The 23106-nt window shown below is 39.4% G+C and overlaps 1 protein-coding gene across 1 annotated transcript in view; it reads left to right on the top strand.

Moving 5' to 3' along the window:
• The window catches only part of FRAS1 (Fraser extracellular matrix complex subunit 1), a 452432-nt gene that overhangs the window by 329232 nt on the left and 100094 nt on the right, over window positions 1–23106 (top strand). The window contains exons 33-38 of the mRNA XM_007455407.1: window positions 2369–2483; window positions 4496–4633; window positions 6607–6639; window positions 14907–15038; window positions 16137–16262; window positions 19611–19858. Of these exons, the coding sequence (XP_007455469.1) occupies window positions 2369–2483; window positions 4496–4633; window positions 6607–6639; window positions 14907–15038; window positions 16137–16262; window positions 19611–19858 (792 nt within the window). The remainder of the gene's footprint in view (window positions 1–2368; window positions 2484–4495; window positions 4634–6606; window positions 6640–14906; window positions 15039–16136; window positions 16263–19610; window positions 19859–23106) is intronic.

Here is a 23106-nt window from a genome sequence, read left to right as displayed (position 1 = left end):
TTTTAGGTAAGGTGGTCAGGGTGGGTTACCTTAAGACAATGGCATTTAAAGAAAGACTCGCAGAAGGTAAGAGAGATAGTTGTACAGATACCTGTGGAAAGAGCATTCCAGGCCCAGGGAACCATTCATTTAGAGGTATCAAGGTAGGAGCATGCCTAGATGTTCAAGGAACAGCAAGGTAGGCAGTATGGCTGGATCAAAGTAAGTGGAAGCCAGAGGAATCTGCATGAATTCACAGATGTGCTAAGTGGGCGGATGGGGGTGGAGCAGTATCGGGATCATGGCCGCCTCACAGGCCATTGTAGGGACTTTTGATTCTGAGTAACATGGAGAGCTATTGCAGGATGTTGAGTAGAGGTCCAATGTCCTTTTTAAAGGCGTCATGCTGGCTGCTGTGCTGAAATAGACTGTTGGGGGAGGGCAAGAGAGCAGCTGAGAGGCCGCCCAGGTGAAAGAATGTGGCTCCCAGCAGGATGGTAGCAATGTCATGGGGAGAAGTGGTTGGATTCTGGATGTATTCAGAGGTGATATGGGTATTACGGAAACCATTATTCTATAATCTTCCTTTGTTGACAGATAGTTTAATTTAAAAAAAAGTATCTTCTATAATGATTTCCATTAACTTTAGTCTCTCATTTCTTAACCGTTTGATTGATAAATATTGAACATTTCAAATAGCCAATATTAAAACTGATTATTCTTTGATATAGCTCAACCTCAATATTGCTTTCTTCAGAGAATCAAGTCCTCGCCTTTTCTGCTTAGTGTCTCTTTCTGTTAGTAAAGAAATAGTGTCAACAAGTTCTGTAATAAAACATCTGTTTTCTAGGCTAGAACACATTTCCCTTTTCTGTCGTCCTAGGTCCATGATAATTCTTTTTTCTTACCACTTTATTGTTTTAGGGACATCTAAATTTTCAAAAATATCCTATAATACTTTGAGAATTTTCAGATATCCTGATGGTTTTGAGACTAAAAGGTGGCAAACGGTACTGAACAATGTACTCCCCCTGCACTTTTTGTCCGTGTATCTGTGCCCACACATGTACACATTTATAGATGTATGCACGCATGCATGGGCTGTAAACACCCTACATAGGGCATATATTTTTCTTTTGTTGTCCTAACCCGTTTTATTTTAGGGTGAGAGACCAGCTGCTATTTGCAATTCTGATTTTCCTTGCTCATTACATTCCAGACCTGAGCAATGACCTGAAATAGGGGGTTGTCCTAACCCGCAAATGCTGCCTCTCCCAGGACGAGTATGCCTTGGGGACAATTACGAAGCAACTGCAATGTTCAATCTTTTCATTGGTAAAAGGAAGAACACCACGGCCTCCTCCATGAGAATTACTGAGCCCTACTCAATCCTTCCCTAAATGGGAAATTCCTTCTGAAAGTAGCAGAGCTTGAAAGAGCAGGAGAGCATGTCAAACTAACTCTTCAAGGGTCAGTTCGGAAGAGTCTGCGATGAGCGGATATTTTTGTTCTGTCTTATTATCGGCATGTGTGACCCAGGCAAAGGGCCCGTGCTCACACTCCTTTTCCATTTTCTCCTCCCCACTCTGTGTTTTTGCTGCTGTCCCCAAATCTCTGTTAGGTCTGGTCATGGAATTCTGAATCTCTCCTTTTTTTTCAATGTCTTCCACCGTTAATGGGTTGTGAACACACACAGGTGAATGGATTGTGAAAGCTGCACACACATTGGCCTTCAGGTTAATTTCACTTGACTAGTTCATTGGGTCCTGAAAGCTAGAAGCAAAAAGCAGTATCTAGTTCTTTTGAATAGTACAATGGAGATGAAGAGAAATACTGACTATTGTTATAAGCTGTAATAAACACATAATTCTTAAATCTCTGAATTCAAATGGTGAGCCTCTTTGGCACTTGAGGTGAGTTCACCTTTAGCCATTTGAAACCATCAAAGTTAAAAAAAGAAAAGAATGCATCACAGTTCCCACTAGTAAGCTGGGGGGTTGGGAGAAATTCTCACCAGATATAATCTTAGCCCGTTAAATGAGAGGGGCAGAGCTGTAGGGATCCAGCTGTGAATAGTAGAATAGCCAGCTGTGATGGCTCATTTCCAAACATGTACCACTGTGAGTTCCAACTAGGGAGAAGTGATCATATTGGGACAACCACAGCATGCACCCACATAAACCCAGGGGGCCAAGGGCAGGGGAGAGAAGGGTCAGCCAGGACGAATCTGCAAGGAGACCAGATCCTTCTTTTGAACTCTCAGAGAAAATTTTGCTAAATGTGACTAACAGAGTAAGTTGATTTTTTTTTTTTAGTGAGGTTTGTTTTTGCCTCTGGCTTTTGTTTTCGTCACACTATTTTCTCTTCTTCTCTCTTAAACTTTGTGTAGGCTCGGGAGGACGGCCTGACTGTGATTCAGCCTCATTCTCTCTCCTTTGTAAACTCTGAGAGACCAAGTGGAAAGATAATATATAATATCACTCTACCTTTGCATCCAAGTCAAGGTAAGTCGTGCAGTAAATGATGTTTTGAGTGGTGCTATTGTCTTCTCCTTGTTGACCAGCCTTAAAAGCTCTGGAATTCTGTCTGTTTCTACTTGTTGAGGATTTAAGGAGTGACAATTATTCATCACCTCTGTTCCTGTCCTCTGAGTTGAGAACCAGTTGAGAGGGAGACCCTGTGGCCAGACAGATGGAGATGAATGTGTCAGCTTTGGTACTGACAGAGCTGTACTGGAGAACGTAGTGTGCACATAACTTCATCACTGGATGAGTTCCCCTCCCACGCACAGGCAGAACTGGACAGACCCACGCACTGTCTGTAGGGACAGGGCCTGCCCTGGTGAGGTTCTGATAGGCGAGTGGACCAGAATGAGCATGTGCTAAGGACAAGGAGCTCTGCCAGAGAGCCCAGTGGGGGCTGAGCCACACATACTCAGTTTCTCCCCCGCATGGATAAGGCTCTCTTCCTCTTTTTTTTTTTTTTGCGGTATGCGGGCCTCTCACTGCTGTGGCCTCTCCCGTTGCGGAGCACAGGCTCCGGACGCTCAGGCTCAGCGGCCACGGCTCACGGGCCCGGCCGCTCCGCGGCATGTGGGATCTTCCCGGACCGGGGCACGAACCCGCGTCCCCTGCATCGGCAGGCGGACTCTCAACCACTGCGCCACCAGGGAAGCCCCTCCTCCTCCTTTTTTTTAACCAAGGTAATAAATGCTGTTTATGACTTCTGGAAGTTTGCATAGTGCTCCTACATATTAATACCCTGTGAGCTTCAAAAAACCAAATACATTTACAGTAGTATTACCGGTCACCCCAATGAAGGGGAAGGAAACTTTGTAATTGTGAGAATGTGCAAGTGTTCTCCTTAAGGAGATACTGACCCAGAAGACCATTTAGCATCTGTCACGTCAAATGCTTCACAACTCTGGAATTCCCATCGTGACAAACATGTGTCAGCACACAGTTCCGTGCTCTCGTACAGGAGCATGGAAATGTGGAACTACAATTAGAGGAGAGGTGGGCCCTGGCCATCAGTCCCCAGCCTTCAGATCCCTTAACTGTGGGCTCAGCTACCAAGCCTGTGCCCAGAGAGATGTGTGTGTGCCTTACAGTGAGGAGATCAGCTTCTACGAAGACACTTCTCCTGTCTCTGAGGCTGCTCTCCCAAGACCAACCACTGCCTTAGCTGTGAGCCTTTCACATTATCAATTTCTCCCAAGGAGAAATTAAATTTCACTTCCCTTTTGATAAAGTCCAAAGAAATTAAAAGACTAAGAGTCCTCTGTCTTCTTTTTTCATCTGCTAAGCCATAGCTAGAGTTGTCCTCCCTACGTTGCTAGGGTGGAGATGTTCTTTCAGACCAGCAACCTGAATGGCTGTAGGTCTGTCAGTCCCTCAGAAGCTGAATTAGTGTCCTCCTTTTAAAGAGTAAGTAGGACATGAAAGATGATCATAGCATCAGTTCTGTACCTGCAGAATTTAGAAATGACAGGCAAATCTGCAGCCCTAAAGCATTTATAACTTAGTGATCATTGCAAATCTAGATCTTAGAACAATCAAGATCCATGTTACTATTGCCAAAGGTCATCATAGGGACTAAGGAGTTTCTGAAGGAAAGAGGGTAGATTGAAAAAAATCTTAACAGCCTCACCGGGAGACCGGCCTGTGCCATTTTTGTAGCGATCTTGACCTTTGAACTTAAACTCAATTGAGAGAATCTCATAATTATGGTACAGTGTCTATGACTTCAGAATTCCCAGGTCTAAGCTGCATTAGGGGGCAGTAGTTTGCATCTCACTATTGTTTATGGTCAATGAGGCCTAGTCAAGAGTACCTGGGTTTCAGATTTGCCCTTTTCTTGAATAACTGAAGAATAGTATACCAAGAACAACCTGAGAGCAATGGTTCCTGAAGGATAAAAGACTTCCACCAGTGGGAAAGGCAGCTTTATGGCTCTGATCATTCAGTCAGCCGTCAGAATTACTGTTGATTGCTCATGCCATCTCTCTTCCTCCTAGGCATCATCGAACACAGGGACCAGCCTCACTCTCCCATCCGGTATTTCACCCAGGAAGACATTAACCAGGGCAACATCATATACCGTCCCCCCACTGCAGCCCCCCACCTCCAGGAGATCATGGCCTTCTCCTTTGCTGGTAATGCTTTTTTTCTCTATTTTGAGGCACCCAAGGCACTATATTCTACAACCACTCTTTGTGGTTCTTCAGGGCATACTTTTAATAAAGCCTTATTTTGCGCCTCCTGTATGGCAAGGCCCGAATGGGCCTTGGAGATCTAGTGGTGAGCAAAAAGAGGCAGGAATCCTGGTCTTGGCGAGTTTGGGGATCCTAGGTATAGAGACAGAATTTGATCAATAATCCCAGTAATGAATGTTTAATTGCAGGCTGAGATAAGAGCTCTAAAAAGAAGAATGTTCAGTGGTGGAATTGGATGTAGCAAGACTGACCTAGACTGAGGGTCCACTGGAGGCTGCCCCCAGGGAGATATTGACAGAAGAGGGGTGGGTAGAAGCTAACTAGGCTAAGTGTGTGTGTCGGGATCATTGGGAGAACATTCCTGAAGGAAGGGCACATGCCCCTGTGCAGAGGCCCTGGGAGGGAGAGAATGTGATGTTCTAGGCACTGAAAAAAGTCATTGTGTCTGGAATGTGGAGGGTTGAACAGAGTGGGGATGGGCCTGGTGGGAGAGATGGAGCGCAGACCTTAAGGCCACTGTGAGACTGCAGGGATTTGGAGCCTTATCCCAAGAACAATAAGAACCTGGTGGAGGTTTTAAGATATAGGAGGATGCCTTTTCATAAGGATCTCTTTGACTGCGGTGATGGGAGTGATTTGAGGACGAAGCCAGGACAGATGGGCATATGGATGAGGGGAATCTAGTGAGAAGGATCCTGCCATACTTCATGGAAGGTCCCATGTAGGCGACCTCTGGGATTAAAACCAGGATTTGACGAAGACACCTTTTTTTAAAGAAGAGAAGATTGAGCAAAAAATAACTACATTTCTAATTCAAGCAAGTGTGTGCCCTTCCACTAAGCCAAGATAGCCTTAATCCTTGCCACCCATTAGTCTCCCCTTGGCCCAGTATTCAAAGCTGCTGAGTTTTAAGTCCCTACCCCTAAATATTTCTGTGCTTTGGAATGATTCTAAAAATCTTGAAGTCTGTTTCTTTATGATCTTTAAGATGTGTGTGTCACATAACACGATTAATATAGAGTATTATTTTTATATAGTAGCTTTAATCATACAGAACAGTTGGTGATTCCTTATGGTGAGTTGAACACGGGTTGAATAATTTTAGTTATGTTTTCAAGTATGGCAAACATTTAAAGTAATATTTGCCATTATTTAATATGCCATTATAGATGCAATTGTCTAGAAAATAATGAACTCCTCAATTAGATTGAAAATCCCTAAGCGCTGAGATAGACCTCTTCTCTAAGAGTATCCCCAGTGTTTACTAACTGGATAACTCATAGCCAGTGAAAATGTTCATGGTCCTCTAACCCCAACTTTACAAGACCTACTTTACAAGAAACTCAGGTTATCCTGGGCTTAGAGGGAAAGAAAACATGTCAGCCCTGGTTGAGGTTATTTCCGAATCCACTATGCTCGCCTGTGTTCCTAGAGCCTTTTTAGAGAGAGCAGACTCCTATCCTGTATAATCTACAGGATAAATGCCATGAGATAAATCTCTTACACTGTTATAGTGTGTAAATCAGTGTCCCAGGCATCACTATATTCTACAATGGAATTGACCCACCAGAAAGCCTTGTCAGTGATATACGACATCACCCACATTCACCAATTTGTAGGATGTTATGTACTGGTAAAATGGGATCTGAATAAATGTATTATGAATCACTCTAACTGATGTGATATAAAATTATTCCACTCTGTGGTTCTTTCTGTTACTTAAAATTAGCGTTGGCACCATTAAAGTCAACATAACATTAGCAAACAACCTGGTGATCTTTCCTTAAGTCATAATAATTTAGGTTAAAATGTCCTTTACTTTTCTAACCTCTGCCCTATAGTTTGTACCTTTCCCATCTATTTCTGGCCCCAAAATGTTTAGTATACTGATTTTATGTCTTCTGTTCTTTCAGGTCTCCCAGACTCAGTGAAATTCCACTTCACAGGTGAAAATTTTAATCTCAATTTTATTAGAAGATGGAATTTTTCCTTCTTTCTGCTGTCTTCATCATTACTTTTAGCTGTTTTCTAAGAACAACTTAAAAGTTACATAAGTTTCTTCTAAAATAATCACATGGCTAGTTAAAATAGTAATAGCTTAACTTTGTATTCATAGAAAAAATAATTGTAATCCACCAAGGATACCAAAGATTAGTGTTCTTTTTTTTTTTTTTTTTTTTTTTTTTTGCGGTACGCGGGCCTCTCACTGTTGTGGACTCTCCCGTTGCGGAGCGTAGGCTCCGGACGCGCAGGCTCAGTGGCCATGGCTCACGGGCCCAGCCACTCCGCATCATGTGGGATCTTCCCGGACCAGGGCACGAACCCATATCCCCTGCATAGGCAGGCGGACTCTCAACCACTGCGCCACCAGGGAAGCCCAAGATTAGTGTTCTTTAAGCCCAGTTTCAACTTGTCCTAATATCTATTAAAAAAAGGTAATAATGATTAAGATCTTAGGCTTTGGATCCAGTCTGCCTGAGGTTCAGCCTACTGTGGAATAGTTTCTTAACGTCTCTGTACCTGAATGCCTTATCCATCAATGAGGATAATAAATAATAATTACATATGTGTAAAGCTCCCAAAACAGAGGCACATACAGGCTTACCTCATTTTATTGCACTTACTTTGTTGTGCCTCATAGATGCTGCATTTTTTACAAGTTGAAGGTTTGTGGCAACGCTGTGTAAAGAAGTCTATCGGTGCCATTTTTCCAGAAGCATTTGCTTACTTCCTGTCTCTGTGTCACATTTTGGTAATTTTTGCAATATTTCAAACTTTTTCATTATTAATATATTTGTTGTAGTGATCTGTGAGCAGTGATCTTTGATGTTAATATTGTAATTGCTTTGGGGCACCAGGAACTACACCCGTATAAGACAGTAAGCCTAATAAAAGTTGTGTGTGTTCTGACTGTTCCACCAACTGGCCATTCCTCTGTTTCTTTCCCTCTCCTCAGGCCTCCATATTCCCTGAGACACAACAATATTGAAATTAAACCAATTAATAACCCTACAATGACCTCTAAGTTTTCAAGTGAAGGAAAAGTCACACACCTCTCACTTTAAATCAAAAACTAGGAATGATTAAGCGTAGTGAGGGAGGCATGTCAAAAGCCAGAATGGGCCAAAAGCTAGGTCTCTTGTGCCAAACAGCCAAGCTGTGAATGCAAAGGAAAAGTTCTTGAAGGAAATTAAAAGTGCTACTCCAGTGTACACACAAATGATAAGAAAGTAAAACAGCCTTATTGCTGATAGGAAGAAAGTTTTAGTGGTCTGGATAGAAGATCAAACCAGCCACAATATTCCCTTAAGCCAAAGCCTAAGCCAAAGCAAGGCCCTAACTCTCTTCAATTCTGTGAAAGCTGAGAGAAATGAGGAAGCTGCAGAAGAAAAGTTTGAAGCTAGCAGAGGTTGGTTCATGCGGTTTAAGAAAAGAAGCCATCTTCTTAACATAAAAGTGCAAGGTGAAGCAGTAAGTGCTGGTGCAGAAGCTGCAGCAAGTTATCCAGATGATTTAGCTAAGATCATTAATGGTGGTGGCTACACTAAACAACAAATTTTCAATGTAGATGAAACAGCCTTCTGTTGGAAGTGTTATGACCCAGACAGTGAGTTGTGATAGCTGTGTATAGACCTCAGCATCCTAGTTTTAGTTCAAGTACAATAGAAGCTGAGTGCCAGTAAGCAAAAGCAGAATCGACCTGGCATCTATGCTGATGCAAAATAGAGACAAACTTTCTTACTTAGGTCTAGAGTGAGGACGGATGACCATAAATCCTTAAACAGCTGTTTAGTTCAGATTGACTATTCCATTAGAGTCAACCATCCATATGTCCTATTATATTTCATGTAGGGATAAATCTTAGTAGGGATAAAGTCATCTCCCTCAAACTCAGATATTCTTTTCTTCTTTGAGGGTTAAAAAGTCACACTTGAATTAATAGTAAATTTTAGGGTTGTGTCATTGGTTTTTTATTTTTTTTATTGTGGTATAATTGACACATAACATTGCATTATTTTCAGTTGTACAACATAATAAGTTGATATTTGTATATATTGCAAAATGATCACCACAATAAGTCTAGTTAACATCTGTCACCATGTATAGTTACAAATTTTTTTCTTGTGATCAGAACTTTAAAAATCCACTCTCTTAGCAATTTTCCAATATGGAATACAGTATTATTAACTATAGTCACCATTCTGTACATTATATTCCCATGTTTTATTCATCCATTCATCCACCAGTGGACACTTAGGTTGTTTCCACATCTTGACTGTTGTGAATAGTGCTGCAATAAACATGGGAGTGCGTGTATCTCTTCAAGATACTGATTTTATTTCCTTTGGATACACACCCAGAAGTTGGATTACCACATCATGTGGCAGTTCTAGTTTTAATTTTTTTAGGAGACTTAATACTATTTTCTGTAGTGGCCGCACCAATTTGCATTCCCAGCAACAGTATAAAAAGCTTCCCTTTTCCCCATGCCCTCATAACACTTGTTATCTTTTGTCTTTTTGATGATAGCCATTCTAAGAGGTGTGAGGTGATATCTCATTGTGGTTTTGATTTGCGTTTCCCTGATGATTAGTGAGTGAGAAACTTGTCATGAACTCGTTGGCCATCTGTGTATCTTTTGTGAAAAATGTTGTTTCAGATTTTCTGTCCATTTTTAAAATCAGATTGTGGGTTTTTATGCTATTAAGTTGTATCTTCATATATGTGTGTGTGTGTGTATATATATATATATATATATTTTTTTTTTTTTTTTGGATATTAACCCCTCATCAGATACGTGATTTACAAATATTTTCTCCCATTCTGTAGGTTGCCTTTTCATTTTGTTGATGGTTTCCTTTGCTGTGCAGAAGCTTCTTCCTTTGCTGTGCAAGTGGGATTTAGTCCCACTTGTTTATTTTTGCTTTTGTTGTCAAATTCAAAAAGCCAAGGCTGGTGTCAAGGAGCTTACTGCCTATGTTTTCATCTAGGAGTTTTATAGTTTCAGGTCTTATGTTCAAGTCTTTTTTTTTTTTTTGCGATACGCGGGCCTCTCACTGTTGTGGCCTGTCCCGTTGCGGAGCACAGGCTCCGGATGTGCAGGCTCAGTGGCCGTAGCTCACGGGCCCAGCCGCTCCATGGCATGTGGGATCTTCCCAGACCGCGGCACAAACCCGTGTCCCCTGCATCAGCAGGCGGACTCTCAACCACTGCACCACCAGGGAAGCCCATGTTCAAGTCTTTAATCCATTTTGAGTTAATTTTTGTGTATGGTGTAAGCTAGTGGTTCAGTTTCCTTCTGTTGCATATGGCTGTCCAGTTTTCTTAACACCGTGTCTTGAAGAGACTGTCCTTTCCCCATTTTATAGTCTTTGTTCTTTTTCATAAATTAATTGACCTGATATCTATTGGCTCTCTATTCTGTTCCTTTGATCTACATATCTGTTTTTATGTCAATACCATACTGTTTTGATTACTGTAACTTTGGAGTACAGTTTGAAATCAGGGCTCATGATGCCTCCAGCTTTGTTCTTCTTTCTCAAGACTGCTTGGCTATTTGGGGTTTTTTTGTAGTTCCATACAAATTTTGGGATTTTTTGTCTAATTTTTGTGGAAAATGCCATTGGAATTTTGATAGAGATTGCATTGAATTTGGAGATTGCTTTGGGTATTATGGTCGTTTTGACAATATTAATTCTTCTAATCCATGAGTGTGGAATATCTTTCCATTTATTTGTGTCTTCAGTTTCTTTCATCAATGTCATATAGTTTTCATGGTACAGGTCTTCACCTCCTTGGTTAAATTTATCCCTAGGTATTTTATTCTTTTTGGTGCAATTGTAAATGGGATTATTTTCTTAATTTCTCTTTCTACTGGTTTGTTATTAGTGTATAGAAATGCAGCGGATTTTTATGTATTGATTTCACATTCTGCAACTGTACTGAATTCATTTGTTCTCTTGGTTTTTGGTAGACTCCTTAGGGTTTTCTATATATAATATCATGTTATCTGCAAATAGTGACAGTTTTCTTTCTTTCTTTCTGATTTGGCTGCCTTTTATTTCTTTTTCTAGTGTTCTGTCATTGTTGAAAAGAACCTAGTATCAGCTCATTTCTAGTGACAGGCTTACAGATAGTTCATACATCGGTAATGAGATACAACAGATTATAGCAGTTTACATTTTACAAAACTATTTACAGTATAAGTTGGCTTATTTAATCCTAATAACAATATTGTAAAGACAGGTTTTATTTTAGCATTTGAAAGCTGAGGAAACTAAGGGTCATTAGAGTAGTAATCTGCTCATGTTTCCGTACCTGGTAAGCAGTAGAACCAGGATTTTAATACAAGTTTCTGACTCTGAGTATGAGATATTTAATTTAGTCTGTCTGTATGTGTTATGGTCATGCAAAACAAGTATCATGGTAGTGTGCCAGTTTGGTTTCCAAGCCTCAATACTTACCTGAAAGCTTGAATAGGTGAAGGGGTTAACTATTAACCTTCTCCGGGACTTTAAGTTAAATGATCCATGAACCTATTTTACAGAGTAAAGGAAATGGACCTTGGGCCGACCTTAAATTAATTTACCTTGTTTCTGCCTGAGGTTCTTTTTTTTACTGTTGAGTGATTTAAAAATATATATATATATTTTGGACTTAATTTTTTAGAGCAGTTTTAGGTTTACAACAAAATTGAGAGGAAGGGGACTTCCCTGGTGGTCCAGTGGGTGGGACTCCATGCTACCAATGCAGGGGGCATGGGTTCGATCCCTGGTTGGGGAACTAGATCCCATATGCATGCCACAGCTAAGAAGTCCACATGCTGCAACTAAAAGATTCCTGCATGCCGCAACTAAAGGTCCCCCATGCCACAACTATGACCCCGTCAGCCAAAATAAATAAATAAAATTTTTTTTTTAAAGTGAGAGGAAGGTACAGACATTTTCCCCATACCCCCTGCCCCAACGCATGCATAGCATAGCCTCTCCAATTATCAACATCACTCACTAGAATGGTACACTTTTTACCAAGGATAAACCTACATTTACACATCATAATCACCCAAAGTCCAGTTTGCTCTAGAGTTCACTCTTTGTGTTGTGCATACTATGGGTTGAGACCAAGATACGGCATTTTTGCCATATGGCATTTCCATCATTATAATATCATACAGAATATTTTCACTGCCCTAAAAATATTCTGTGCTCTGCCTATTCACCTCCCCCCACCTTTGGCAACCACTACTTTTATTGTCTTCCATAGTTTTACTCTTTTCAGAATATCATATAGTTGTACTCATACAATATGTATCCTTTTCAGATTGGCTTCTTTCACTTAGTAATATGCATTTAAGATTCCTCCTTCTTTTCATAGCTTGGTAGCTCATTTAATTTTAGTGTTGAATAATATTCCATGGTCCAGCTGTACCATAGTTTATCCATTCACTTACTAAAGGACATCTTGGGCTGCTTCCAAGTTTTGACAATTATGAATAAAGCTGCTATAAACATCTGTGTGCAGGTTTTTTGTGTAGACCTAAGTTTTTAACTCCTCTGGGTAAATACCAAGGAGTGCAATTGCTGAATTGTATGTGTAGTGAGAGTATGTCTAGTTTTATAAGAACCAGCCAAACTGTCTTCCAAAGTGGCTGAACCATTTTGCATTCCCACTAGCAATATATGAGAGCTCCTTTTCCTCTACATCCTTACAAGCATTTGGTGTTGTCAGTGTTCCAAATTTTGCCCATTATAATTGGTGCACAGTAGGATCTTATTGTTGTTTTAATTTGCAATTATTTTCTGACATATTATGTTGGGCATATTTTCATATGCTTATTTGCCATTTGTTTCTTCTTTGGTGACGTATTTGTTGAGGTTTTCAGTCTGTTTTCTAATTGGGTTGTTTCTTATTGTTGAGTTTTAAAAGTTCCTTGTACATTTTGGATAAGAGTCCTTTATCGGATGTGTCTTTTGCAAATATTTTTTCCCAGACTGTGGCTTGTCCTCTCATTCTCTTGACATTTTCTTTCACAGAGCAGAAGTTTTTAAATTTAATGAAATCCAGCTTATCAATTATTTTTTTCATCAATCGTGTCTTTGGTGTCATATCTAAAAAGGTATCACCATACCCAAGGTCATCTAGGTTTTTTACTATGTTATCATCTAAGAGTTTGTAGTTTTGCGGCTTACATTTAGTTCCATGATCCATTTTGAGTTGACTGTTGTGAAAGGTATAAGAGGTTCCTTTTTTTTAAAAGAAATGAACTTTTGGAATCCGGTAGGAAAGAAGCCATCTCTTTTAGCAGAGTTTTGTGAGAGAAAAATTTAACTTGGACACATAATGAACTAAGGCAGCAAGAAACCCAAGCCCTGACATTAACCCATGGAATGAGGGAGAGCCGCTCATTTGGCTAATCAGCTAAGCTGAGGCAGCAAACTGATATTCCTGACCTGACTGCTCAAGACAAGCACAGATGCTCTACAGAACCATGCAGAGCGAGGAAAACACACAGGGTGAATGGTGCCTGCAGGAGGCATCTGACCAAAGAGGCAGTGTGACTATTTCTCAGAAAAATCAAAAATGTTGCTTAAAGAGAGGGCTAGACATGTAATTACTAAATTTTGATTATAAGTTCCTATGTTTGCTTGCAAAGAACTTCACCCTCATGGTATATTTTGTTGTTATGTTACATGTACGAGGAAACAGCTTTCCTCACTTTACTTATAGAGACAAGGATATACTTTGGTCACACCGACAGCTGTGCGATATGACCAAAGCTGTTTAAGTTTTAGGGCCTTTCCTTTCCTCTTCTGTAAGGTAAGGATGGTGAAGACTCCCTGAGGTGCCCACCCCCACTTAAAAATAAAATCAATGTAAAACATTAAAAAGGTAGAATTGTATTTTGCAATCATTTATTTTTATTTAATAAAGGGACTTCTTAACTTAGATTCCAGGGACTTCAGAGAATCCTGAATCCACTGAAATTATGGAAAAGTTTGTACTTTTGTCTTCAGACTCCCAAAAGTTAAGAATCATTGGTCCCTACCTCTGACTATCCAGAGAGCACAAAAGATTGAGCACAAAGAAGCAGATACAATAACTTTGACATTTGACCGAATGACCAGAGCCATAAAAACCTTCATTCTCACAGGGATACTATCTTCTCTCCTTCAGTAGGGCTATTTCTGGACTTCTCTAGGACATGGAATGTATCTTATAAAATTCAACCATATCTTTTAGATGTGTTCTCAAGGAAAAGACAAATCTAAAACCTGTTGGAATCATTACCAGGAGTCACTAAGTGATGGCTCACTTGGCTGAAGTAGAGGTCAGATTCCTACTGACTTGTTAACTAAGTCCACGAGAAAGTAGTGAAGGAAACCTGTTTCTTGTAACCAACCCATGTATAAGCATACCACACGTTTAAAATATCAACAGTACAGTTTTCTCAATAGACACTGCAGATAAATACATCAATGAGTGGGTGGTGCAGGTGTTCCTCCAAACCTGGCTTTTAGAGAAGGGAAGGCGTGTTAAGATATAGGAAAGTGGAAATAAGAATCAAGGGTCTGGCAAATCTGCTTTCGTTTCTCTCCAGTGATCAATGCTCACTTGGATGTCAGGTAATCCAGGGGAATAAAATCTTAAGGTCAATGTTTTATTCACAAAGGTGCTCTTCCATTTATTGCATCGTGCATAATGACCAGGTAAAAATGGGTCTGCTTACTTCCAAACAAATGACATTAGAATTCTCTGTGTGGACATTTTCTATCCTTTTAAATAAGTATTTTATAATGAGACAGACATCATTTCTAACAGAGATATCCCGAAAAAACTATTTCTCTGGAACATTGGAAGAATGAATTGAATCTAAAATATTCCATAAATAAAAGCTTCTACCAGCATCACCTAAGAGTGCATATTTTGTATTACTTTCCCTTCCACTAATATTTGTCAATATCACCTTGCTGTGAAAGTTGCTTCTTAGAATGACTTTGTTGTTATGGTTTTAGCTTTTTTGTTATTCAGTAGAAAGAGCTTTGTAGAATAGCTCACAGTGTCTTGCTTGCTTACATTTTCTATTTATAAGCATCTCTTCAAAGTGTTAAGGTAATCTGAAAAAGCTTCTGGCTACATATTTATAGAACTAGCCTACAGGTGATCAGACTACAAACTGATTGTGTGTGTGTGTGTGTGTGTGTACTCTTTCTAGTTTCGGATGGAGGCCACACAAGTCCAGAGATGGCCCTCATCGTTCACTTACTTCGCATTGATCGGCACCCGCCAGTGTTCCAGGTTACAGCTCCACTGCTTAAAGTCAGCCCAGGAGGCAGCACTTCTATAGGTAAGAACTGGGAACCTGAAAGAAACGTGGCCTGGAAATGGAACCATATTTCAGTAACAGTCCCTGTATAAATCTCTTCATGGTTACCAAAAAGTAGTGACCTTCTCTTCCAGAAGTTGCAGGCATCTATCCATAGCCATCCCTCTGCCCATTTCCATGCATATGGAAGCAGCATGGAGAGAAGGAAATAAACCCTTCAGAAGCCAATGCTCTGATGGAATACAACACAGAATTTATTTTCCAGTCTCTAGGAGTTTGTTTTGTTGCCATCACTAAAATATAAAGTAACACAGAGCAGAGAAGAGAAGAGAGGGAAGTGGTTTCAATGACTGCTCTTGTTTTCTCTTTAGAAAGTAAAGAGTAACAGTAGGAGTGACAAGTCACCATAACCTTCAGAAGCTGTGATGAGTTAGAGTTGGCCCAAGTGTTTTATATGTGATTTTATTTACCTATTAGTATACTTCCTTTTTAGAAGTTTATTCTTTTACCAAGAACATCTTAAGAGCGAATAGTGGGTATTGTGATTTTTGTAAGCTGTGCTCTACACATCCTTATCCAGTTCCTACATATGGGTATTGGCCTAAAATTACTTATCATCCAACCTATAAACAAGCCACAGATACAAAGATGACGGTCCCTTTTGCCCCATTCCTTCTCATGTCAGTGATGGCCAGAGCAGCCATTGTTAAAATAACTGGGCTCTTCTGTAGATTCAGAGAAAGGAGAAGGGAAGAAATGATGAAAAGCAAACACAATTTCTTAGAGTATTTTCTGGAAGAAAACCTACCCGGTCAGTCAGGACTGACCTTTTCATGGGCTACCATTCCCTCATTTGTATGGAAGAAAAATGGTATTCTGAATTCAGAACTACCTACTCGTAAGCTAACTTTTGGAAGAACCTGCTTGTAATTTGGGAACTGACTGTATTATCAAGTTTTCACTCTTTTTTGTGGTTGATTCAAATTAGACAGCACTTTCTTCTAACCATCAGATTACCCACAACATGGCTTCCAGCCTGGCCTGGGGCTTTACTGTACCCAGAGTATACAGCTGTTAATGTACACATCTTCTCACCATGCTCTATTCTCCTGACTGCAGGACTTCAGTTGGTAGTAAGAGACACGGAGACAGTGCCTGAAGAACTCCTCTTTGAGCTCCGGAAACCTCCCCAGCATGGCGTGCTCCTTAAGTACATGGCTGGGTTCCCAGGGCCCATGGCCTCAGGTAGCTGCTCACTCTGTCACTGGCCTGCTTGGATTTCTTTTTTTTTTTTTTTTTAATATTTTAATATTATTGTAGTATAGCTGATTTGCAATGTTGTGTTAGTTTCAGGTGTACAGCAAAGTGATTCAGTTATACATATACATATGTTCGTTCTTTTTTAGAGTCTTTTCTCATATATGTTATCACAGAATATTGTTCTCGCGTTGCAGTCGGTTTTATGTCACAAACAAGAAGTAAAGCAACATTGTGGGATAAACTATAAAGAGATACGTAGAAAGGAAAAACCTTTAGTCCATTGGCTGAAGTATCTGGGACTTCTTTCTCTGTACCACTACCCATACCCCAAAACTATGAAGCTATTTCCTCAAGTTGTAGGTAAAATTTGTTGATTTCTGAAACCTGGAGTAAATGCATTTAGAACAACCTTACGTGAATTGTCAGCTGCCACTTTCCCATGGTCTGTTCATGGAGATAAATTTGTCTTCCTTATTTTGGTATGTGAATCTTCACAATATTTTAAGCACTGTGACTCTGAGAGTGTAAACTACATGTTTCTTCACCCACTAAAAAAGGGTGGTAATGTGCCCAGCTTTCCAAAATAATACTTATTGCGCTTTCCCTGATTATAAAGAATAATACATGCTGACTGTTTAGGAAGTACAGAATAGTGCAAAGAACACAATTAAATCTAATTTTTAATAGTCGGCTCTCATATATTGAAGTGAATATTATCCCTTTCAAAGTTGTCACCTTGGGATGCTGTATACTTATTCTGACAATCTGTACTTTCTCAAAACCTTTATATAATTCCTAATAGGCGTCTAATAATGCGTTCTTCTGCATATCTCTTCAGAGAGAGGATGTCAAATCTTTGACCTTGAAGGTACATTGAATTTGTAAGAGCAACAAACAGGCACTTAGGAGTCACAAAGGCAGGTTTTTAAAAAACTTACTGAACAAAAGAAGTATCATTAAGATAGATTTCTGACTTAAAAGCTTTTGCACAGCAAAGGAAACCATAAACAAGGTGAAAGGACAACCCTCAGAATGGGAGAAAATATTGGGAAATGAAGCAAGTGACAAAGGATTAATCTCCAAAATTTACAAGCAGCTCATGCAGCTCAATATCAAAAAAACAAACAACCCAATCCAAAAATGGGCAGAAAACCTAAACAGACATTTCTCCAAAGAAGATATACAGACTGCCAGCAAACACATGAAAGGATGGTCAACATCATTAATCATTAGAGAAATGCAAATCAAAACTACAGTGAGCCATGGCCGCTGAGCCTGCACATCTGGAGCCTTTGCTCCACAATGGGAGAGGGCACAACAGTGAGAGGCCTGCATACCGCAAAAAAAAAAAAAAAAACTACAATGAGGTATCACCTCACACCAGTCAGAATGGCCATCATCAAAAAGACTACAAACAATAAATGCTGGAGAGTGTGTGGAGAAAAGGGAACCCTCTTGCACTGTTGGTGGGAATGTAAATTGATACAGCCACTACGGAGAACAGAATGGAGGTTCCTTACAAAACTAAAAATAGGACTACCATATGACCCAGCAGTCCCACTACTGGGCATATACCCTGAGAAAACCATCATTCAAAAAGAGTCATGTACCACAATGTTCATTGTAGCTCTGTTTACAATAATAGCCAGGACATGGAAGCAACCTAAGTGTCCATCAACAGATGAATGGATAAAGAAGATACAATGGAATATTACTCAGCCATGAAAAGAAACGAAATTGAGTTATATGTAGTGAGGTGGGTGGACCTAGAGTCTGTCATACAGAGTGAAGTAAGTCAGAAAGAGAAAAACAAATACCGTATGCTAACACATATATATGGAATCTAAAAAAAAATGGTTCTGATGACAGGACAGGAATAAAGACGCACACACAGAGAATGGACTTTAGGACACGGGAAGGGGGAAAGTTAAGCTGGGACAAAGTGAGAGAGTAGCACTGACATGTATACACTACCAAATATAAAATAGATAGCTAGTGGGAAGCAGCCACATAGCACAGGGAGATCAATCAGCTCAGTGCTTTGTGACCACCTAGAGGGGTGGGATAAGGAGGGTGGGAGGGAGGGAGATGCAAGAGGGAGAAGTTATGGGATATATGTATATGTATAGCTGATTCACTTCGTTATAAAGCAGAAGCTAACACACCATTGTAAAAGCAATTATACTCCAATAAAGATGTTAAAAAAAAAAAGATAAATTTCTGGCATCCTAAGGGAACTATGTTAGGAGCGTAACAGTCATAGCCCAGTTTCTTTACCATTATATTTAACCTATATTTGTGTAATTAATATACGAGTTCTAAAGATGTTTGTAAATTATTAGTTTTATTACTTTTTTTAGGCACATTACCACTAGTAAATCACATTAACACAATATTGAAAGAGAAGGCTTAGAAGATGAATACAAAGAATAAATAAATTATTTTGTTTCATTATATAACATCAATTATGGCAGTCAATAATCTATGAAGAAATAGAATTGAATAAAACATCCAAGAAGACCGGTTCCTCAATTGTGCTCGTGGAATCATTAGGACCCATGGCACTAAGTAGAATTTCTCATAAAAAGGGTTCTATGACCAAACAATTTTGATAAACTTTAAGGTTGAATATTGGAGATTCTAGAATTCTAATGAATCCTGCTGTTTACAAATTTTTTATTTGAAATTTTGTTTAAACCTATTTTTTTTTAATATTTCTGACCTTGACATTTTTTTTCACACCACACCTGTCAGATCTATCACAAGTTAGTACTCTAGACTTACACAGTTTAGGTTTCTAACTTTAAATATATTTTTCAATTTCTAAGTGTTTTTTAATTTAAAAAAACCTTATGTTCTCAGTTAGAACAAAGATCTCTTACAGGTTTGTCTAGCGTGATTTACCTTCTTAACTTTCTCAGTAAATCTTCAGTATCAAGATTAGATTCTAGAAGGGCTATCATAAAGAACAGAAGCATGTTCTTTATTCTCTAGAACGAAGAGTGATGAGTGAAGCTTAGAGGCAGATTTTGGCTCAACATGATTAAAAACTTAAAAGAATTTTACAGCTATCGTCAGTGGAAGTAGGTCCCTTGTAAAACAGTGAGGCTTCCTCCTTGAGCTGTGTTGAAGGACAGGCTAAATAACCCTTTTGCAAGGGTAGTATAAAGGGAATCTTATATTGGGTGGGTGGTTGGACTAATTAGCTTACAACTCCCAGAGTTTATGACCCTATATGTACTTTGAAATCCTGAGAACAAAGGTGTTATGGAAATGAAAAGCCTTATTCCCAGAAGTAATTGGTTTTTTTCCAATTTGTTTTATTCTTGAAAGGTGACACTTTCACATATGAGGATGTAAAGGAAAATGTTCTGCAGTATCTACACGATGGATCCTCTACCTGGGAGGACAGCATGGAGATCTCAGTTACAGACGGCATCTCAGCAGCAACAGTGGATGTGAGGGTGGAGGTGTCACTGTCCGAGGCCCGGGGGCCTCGGCTGGCTGCTGGCGCCTCTCTGAGCATCACCGTTGCCAGTAAAAGCACAGCTATAATCACTAGGTCACATCTTGCTTACGTTGTAAGTTCTTCTGTTTGTCTTTTTGTCCACTGCACCCCCTGACTAGGCAGACTAGAAAGGGATGCCATGGCTGAATATTTGGGCCATCAGGCATATGGCCATAAAAGAACCTTTTTCTCCCCTTGCCTATCAGGAATAGTTACACTCTTTATTGCAGCTGCTCCCACTGTCTGCCAAGCAGACAAGTGAATGAGCAGAACGTTGATGAAATCCCTATTTGTAGGGATGGGTGATTGTCCCCTGGAAATAGTGCCAGTGTCAAAAAGCCCAAGTCCCCATATTTTAAGCTCCATTGATAATATTTCAAATGGGAATTTTAGGAGAAGAGCTCTTTAGAAGAACTTACCTGGCCAGTGACTAATAAGTAATGGTATTTCAGGGCCCACTTTTCTGAGAGAAAGCCTGCTTTTCACCAGCATCTGTCTCAGGTCCAGCTCTGGACAGAATGCTGGCATGCTCCTGTGGCAGGATTACTGACTCACCCTCCATCCAGTGCCCCAAGAGAAGCAGTGTGGTTCGGGGACTAAGGGTAGATTCAGGAACTCTGTTGTTTTTTCCACCAATCTGACCTTAATTTGATAAGTGATCCTGGCTAAATTAAACTCATCCTCTGTCCTTGACTTTACCTCTGGAGCTAAGGTTAATGAGGATAATTAATTTTATTTTTCATTTAAGTATGTTGTAAACAGATGTGAACTCTCCATGTAAAAATAATAATGAGTAGTTTTGACAAATACGCTGAAAATAAGAATAATTGTCTGAATGGTAATCATTCTTAGTATTGAATTTTTCCTTTGCTAATCTTAAAATTTCCACCAATAACCTGGCCTTTTTAAAAAAAAAAAAAACACTATATAGTTTTAAGTAATCCTTTTCTGAGCTGAATAGTCTGGCTGTAAAATCTAGTCCTGAATAGTAGCATTAAGATAAAGCATTGGCCTGGGATTAATTGCTTCAATTGCTTTTGCACAGATTTTCCCCTAAAATTGTCTTTTCTTAAATTATGGGAAACTGCGTTCCACCCTGATTCTTCTCATGGGTCTAGTATAGTTTCAGAACACCTTTGATTTTGTTTTTTAATTGACGGGTGATTCTTACCATAGGTTATCGTCTTTTGAATCTTATGACACACGAATTCATAAACTGTATGTATACAGATTTAATCAGTAGATCACCAAGGCTTGAAAAATGTTTGACAGACCAAAATAGGACTCCAGGAACAGTTCCTTCCCATCAACTGCATATTATAAGCTGCAGTTGAAAATGCAAGCCCATTGGCAACTGAACGTGTATTTTCAGAAATTGATTGAATGTAAATTTACTCACTAGAGCGGAAAGACTCCAAAAGAATTATCGTAGCTCACTGAAAGCATAGCATATTTTAAAGACTTAGCTAAGTTATACACTAACTTTCTCTGAGGGTTGTAGAAAAGTTTTGTACTTAATGTCATGGGGAAGATTTTTCTAGACATGCATAGTTAGTGAGTTTGCTGTGAACATCCAGAAAAGTTGGAAAAGCCATCTGAAACCCTGGTCATAAATGGAGCAGAATATGGAAAGATAGGAACAGGTGAGCCTGTTCTTAATTAGAGTATCATGAACTGCAAGAGGGTTATGTGATGTCGGGAGAGGCAAAAGGCAAAAGTGGGATTCTGTGTGATTTGCTTCTTAGTGGTGGTTTCCTATACACAATTTGTTATGTACTGCAAGAAAACAAGGAAGGGGTGGTACGGGTTTTATAGTTAGAAGGAATGGGTTCTAATCTAAGCTCATCACTTTTACTAGCATAATAACCCTTGACAAGTCACTAAACTCCCTAGGGCTCAGTTTTCTCATTTGTAATATGGAGAGGATGATATAAGATTAAGCTTAAATAGCTAATAGATTTCTATGCACCAGCCAAAAATACACTAATTCAAAATAAGATACCATCTATAATAATATTACTTAACACATATTAGGTATAAATGTAACAAAATGGATGCTATGACTGACTATAAAGAAAATTTAAAGGAGTCTCTTGACAAAGTTTTAGAAATAAAAGGAGAATTTACCAGGGGGCCAGATAGAAGGTCAACAGAACGATAGCATTTCTATTCATAAGCAAAAATAGCCAGTAAACGTAACTAAAAAGATGATACCACTTATAATAGCATCACAAAAATTATATTCTTTGGACTAAATCTAACAAAAAAAAGACAATACTTCTACAGGGAAAATTGTAATACTTAATTGGCAGACGTTTAAAAAGCACTAAATAAATGACAAGATACGCCATATTCATGAATAGGAAGATTTAGTATCCAAGAGATAGCAATTCTCCCACAAGTGATCTTTCCATTCAGTTGAGTTCCAATCAAAAGCTCGGTGGGGCTTCCCTGGTGGAGCAGTGGTTGAGGGTCCCCCTGCCGATGCAGGGGACGCGGGTTCGTGCCCCGGTCCGGGAAGATCCCACATGCCGCGGAGCGGCTGGGCCCGTGAGCCATGGCCGCTGAGCCTGCGCGTCCGGAGCCTGTGCTCCGCAACGGGAGAGGCCACAACAGTGAGAGGCCTGCGTACCGCAAAAAAAAAAAAAAGCCCGGTGGACTTTTTATGATCTTGATAAGCTGATTCTACAATATATAAGGAACAACAAAGGACCAAAATTCTGAAAACGAATGACAGGAGGGCAGGGGCTTGCCCTGGCAGGTATCAGGATTCATTATAAACCTGCAGTATTTAAAGCAGTGTACACTGGTATATACTAGAGAGTCCAGAAACAGACCCACACTTGGGACTGTAATATAAAACAGCTATAGCAAGCCAGATCAGTGGAAACAAGAGAAACTATTTAAAACATGAATCTGCACAAAATTACTATTCATATGTAAAAAGACTGCTGCTACCTCATACCCTACACAGATATTAACTGTAGCAAATCAAGTACTTAAGTGTCATAAGTAAAATTGTACAATTCTTTATAGGATATAGGCGAATATTTTCTTGATATTGGGAAAAGGAAGAATTTCTTAAAGTAGAAACAAAAAGTGCTAACTATAAAGAAAAAAATTGATAAATTTGACTATATTAAAATTAAATTTATATTCTCCCAAACACACCATAAATACAAAAAAACAAACAAGTTACAAATTGGAAAAAGATATTTACAACACATATAACCAAAAATAACAAAGAAAATATAAAGAACGTCTGCAAATCAAGAAGAAAAAGATAATCCATTTGAAAAATGAACAGAGGACATCAGCAGG

Source organism: Lipotes vexillifer, unplaced genomic scaffold, assembly GCF_000442215.2.
Source record: "Lipotes vexillifer unplaced genomic scaffold, Lipotes_vexillifer_v1.1 scaffold749, whole genome shotgun sequence".
Taxonomy (NCBI): domain Eukaryota; kingdom Metazoa; phylum Chordata; class Mammalia; order Artiodactyla; family Lipotidae; genus Lipotes; species Lipotes vexillifer.
This window is presented reverse-complemented; position numbering and strand designations above follow the sequence as displayed.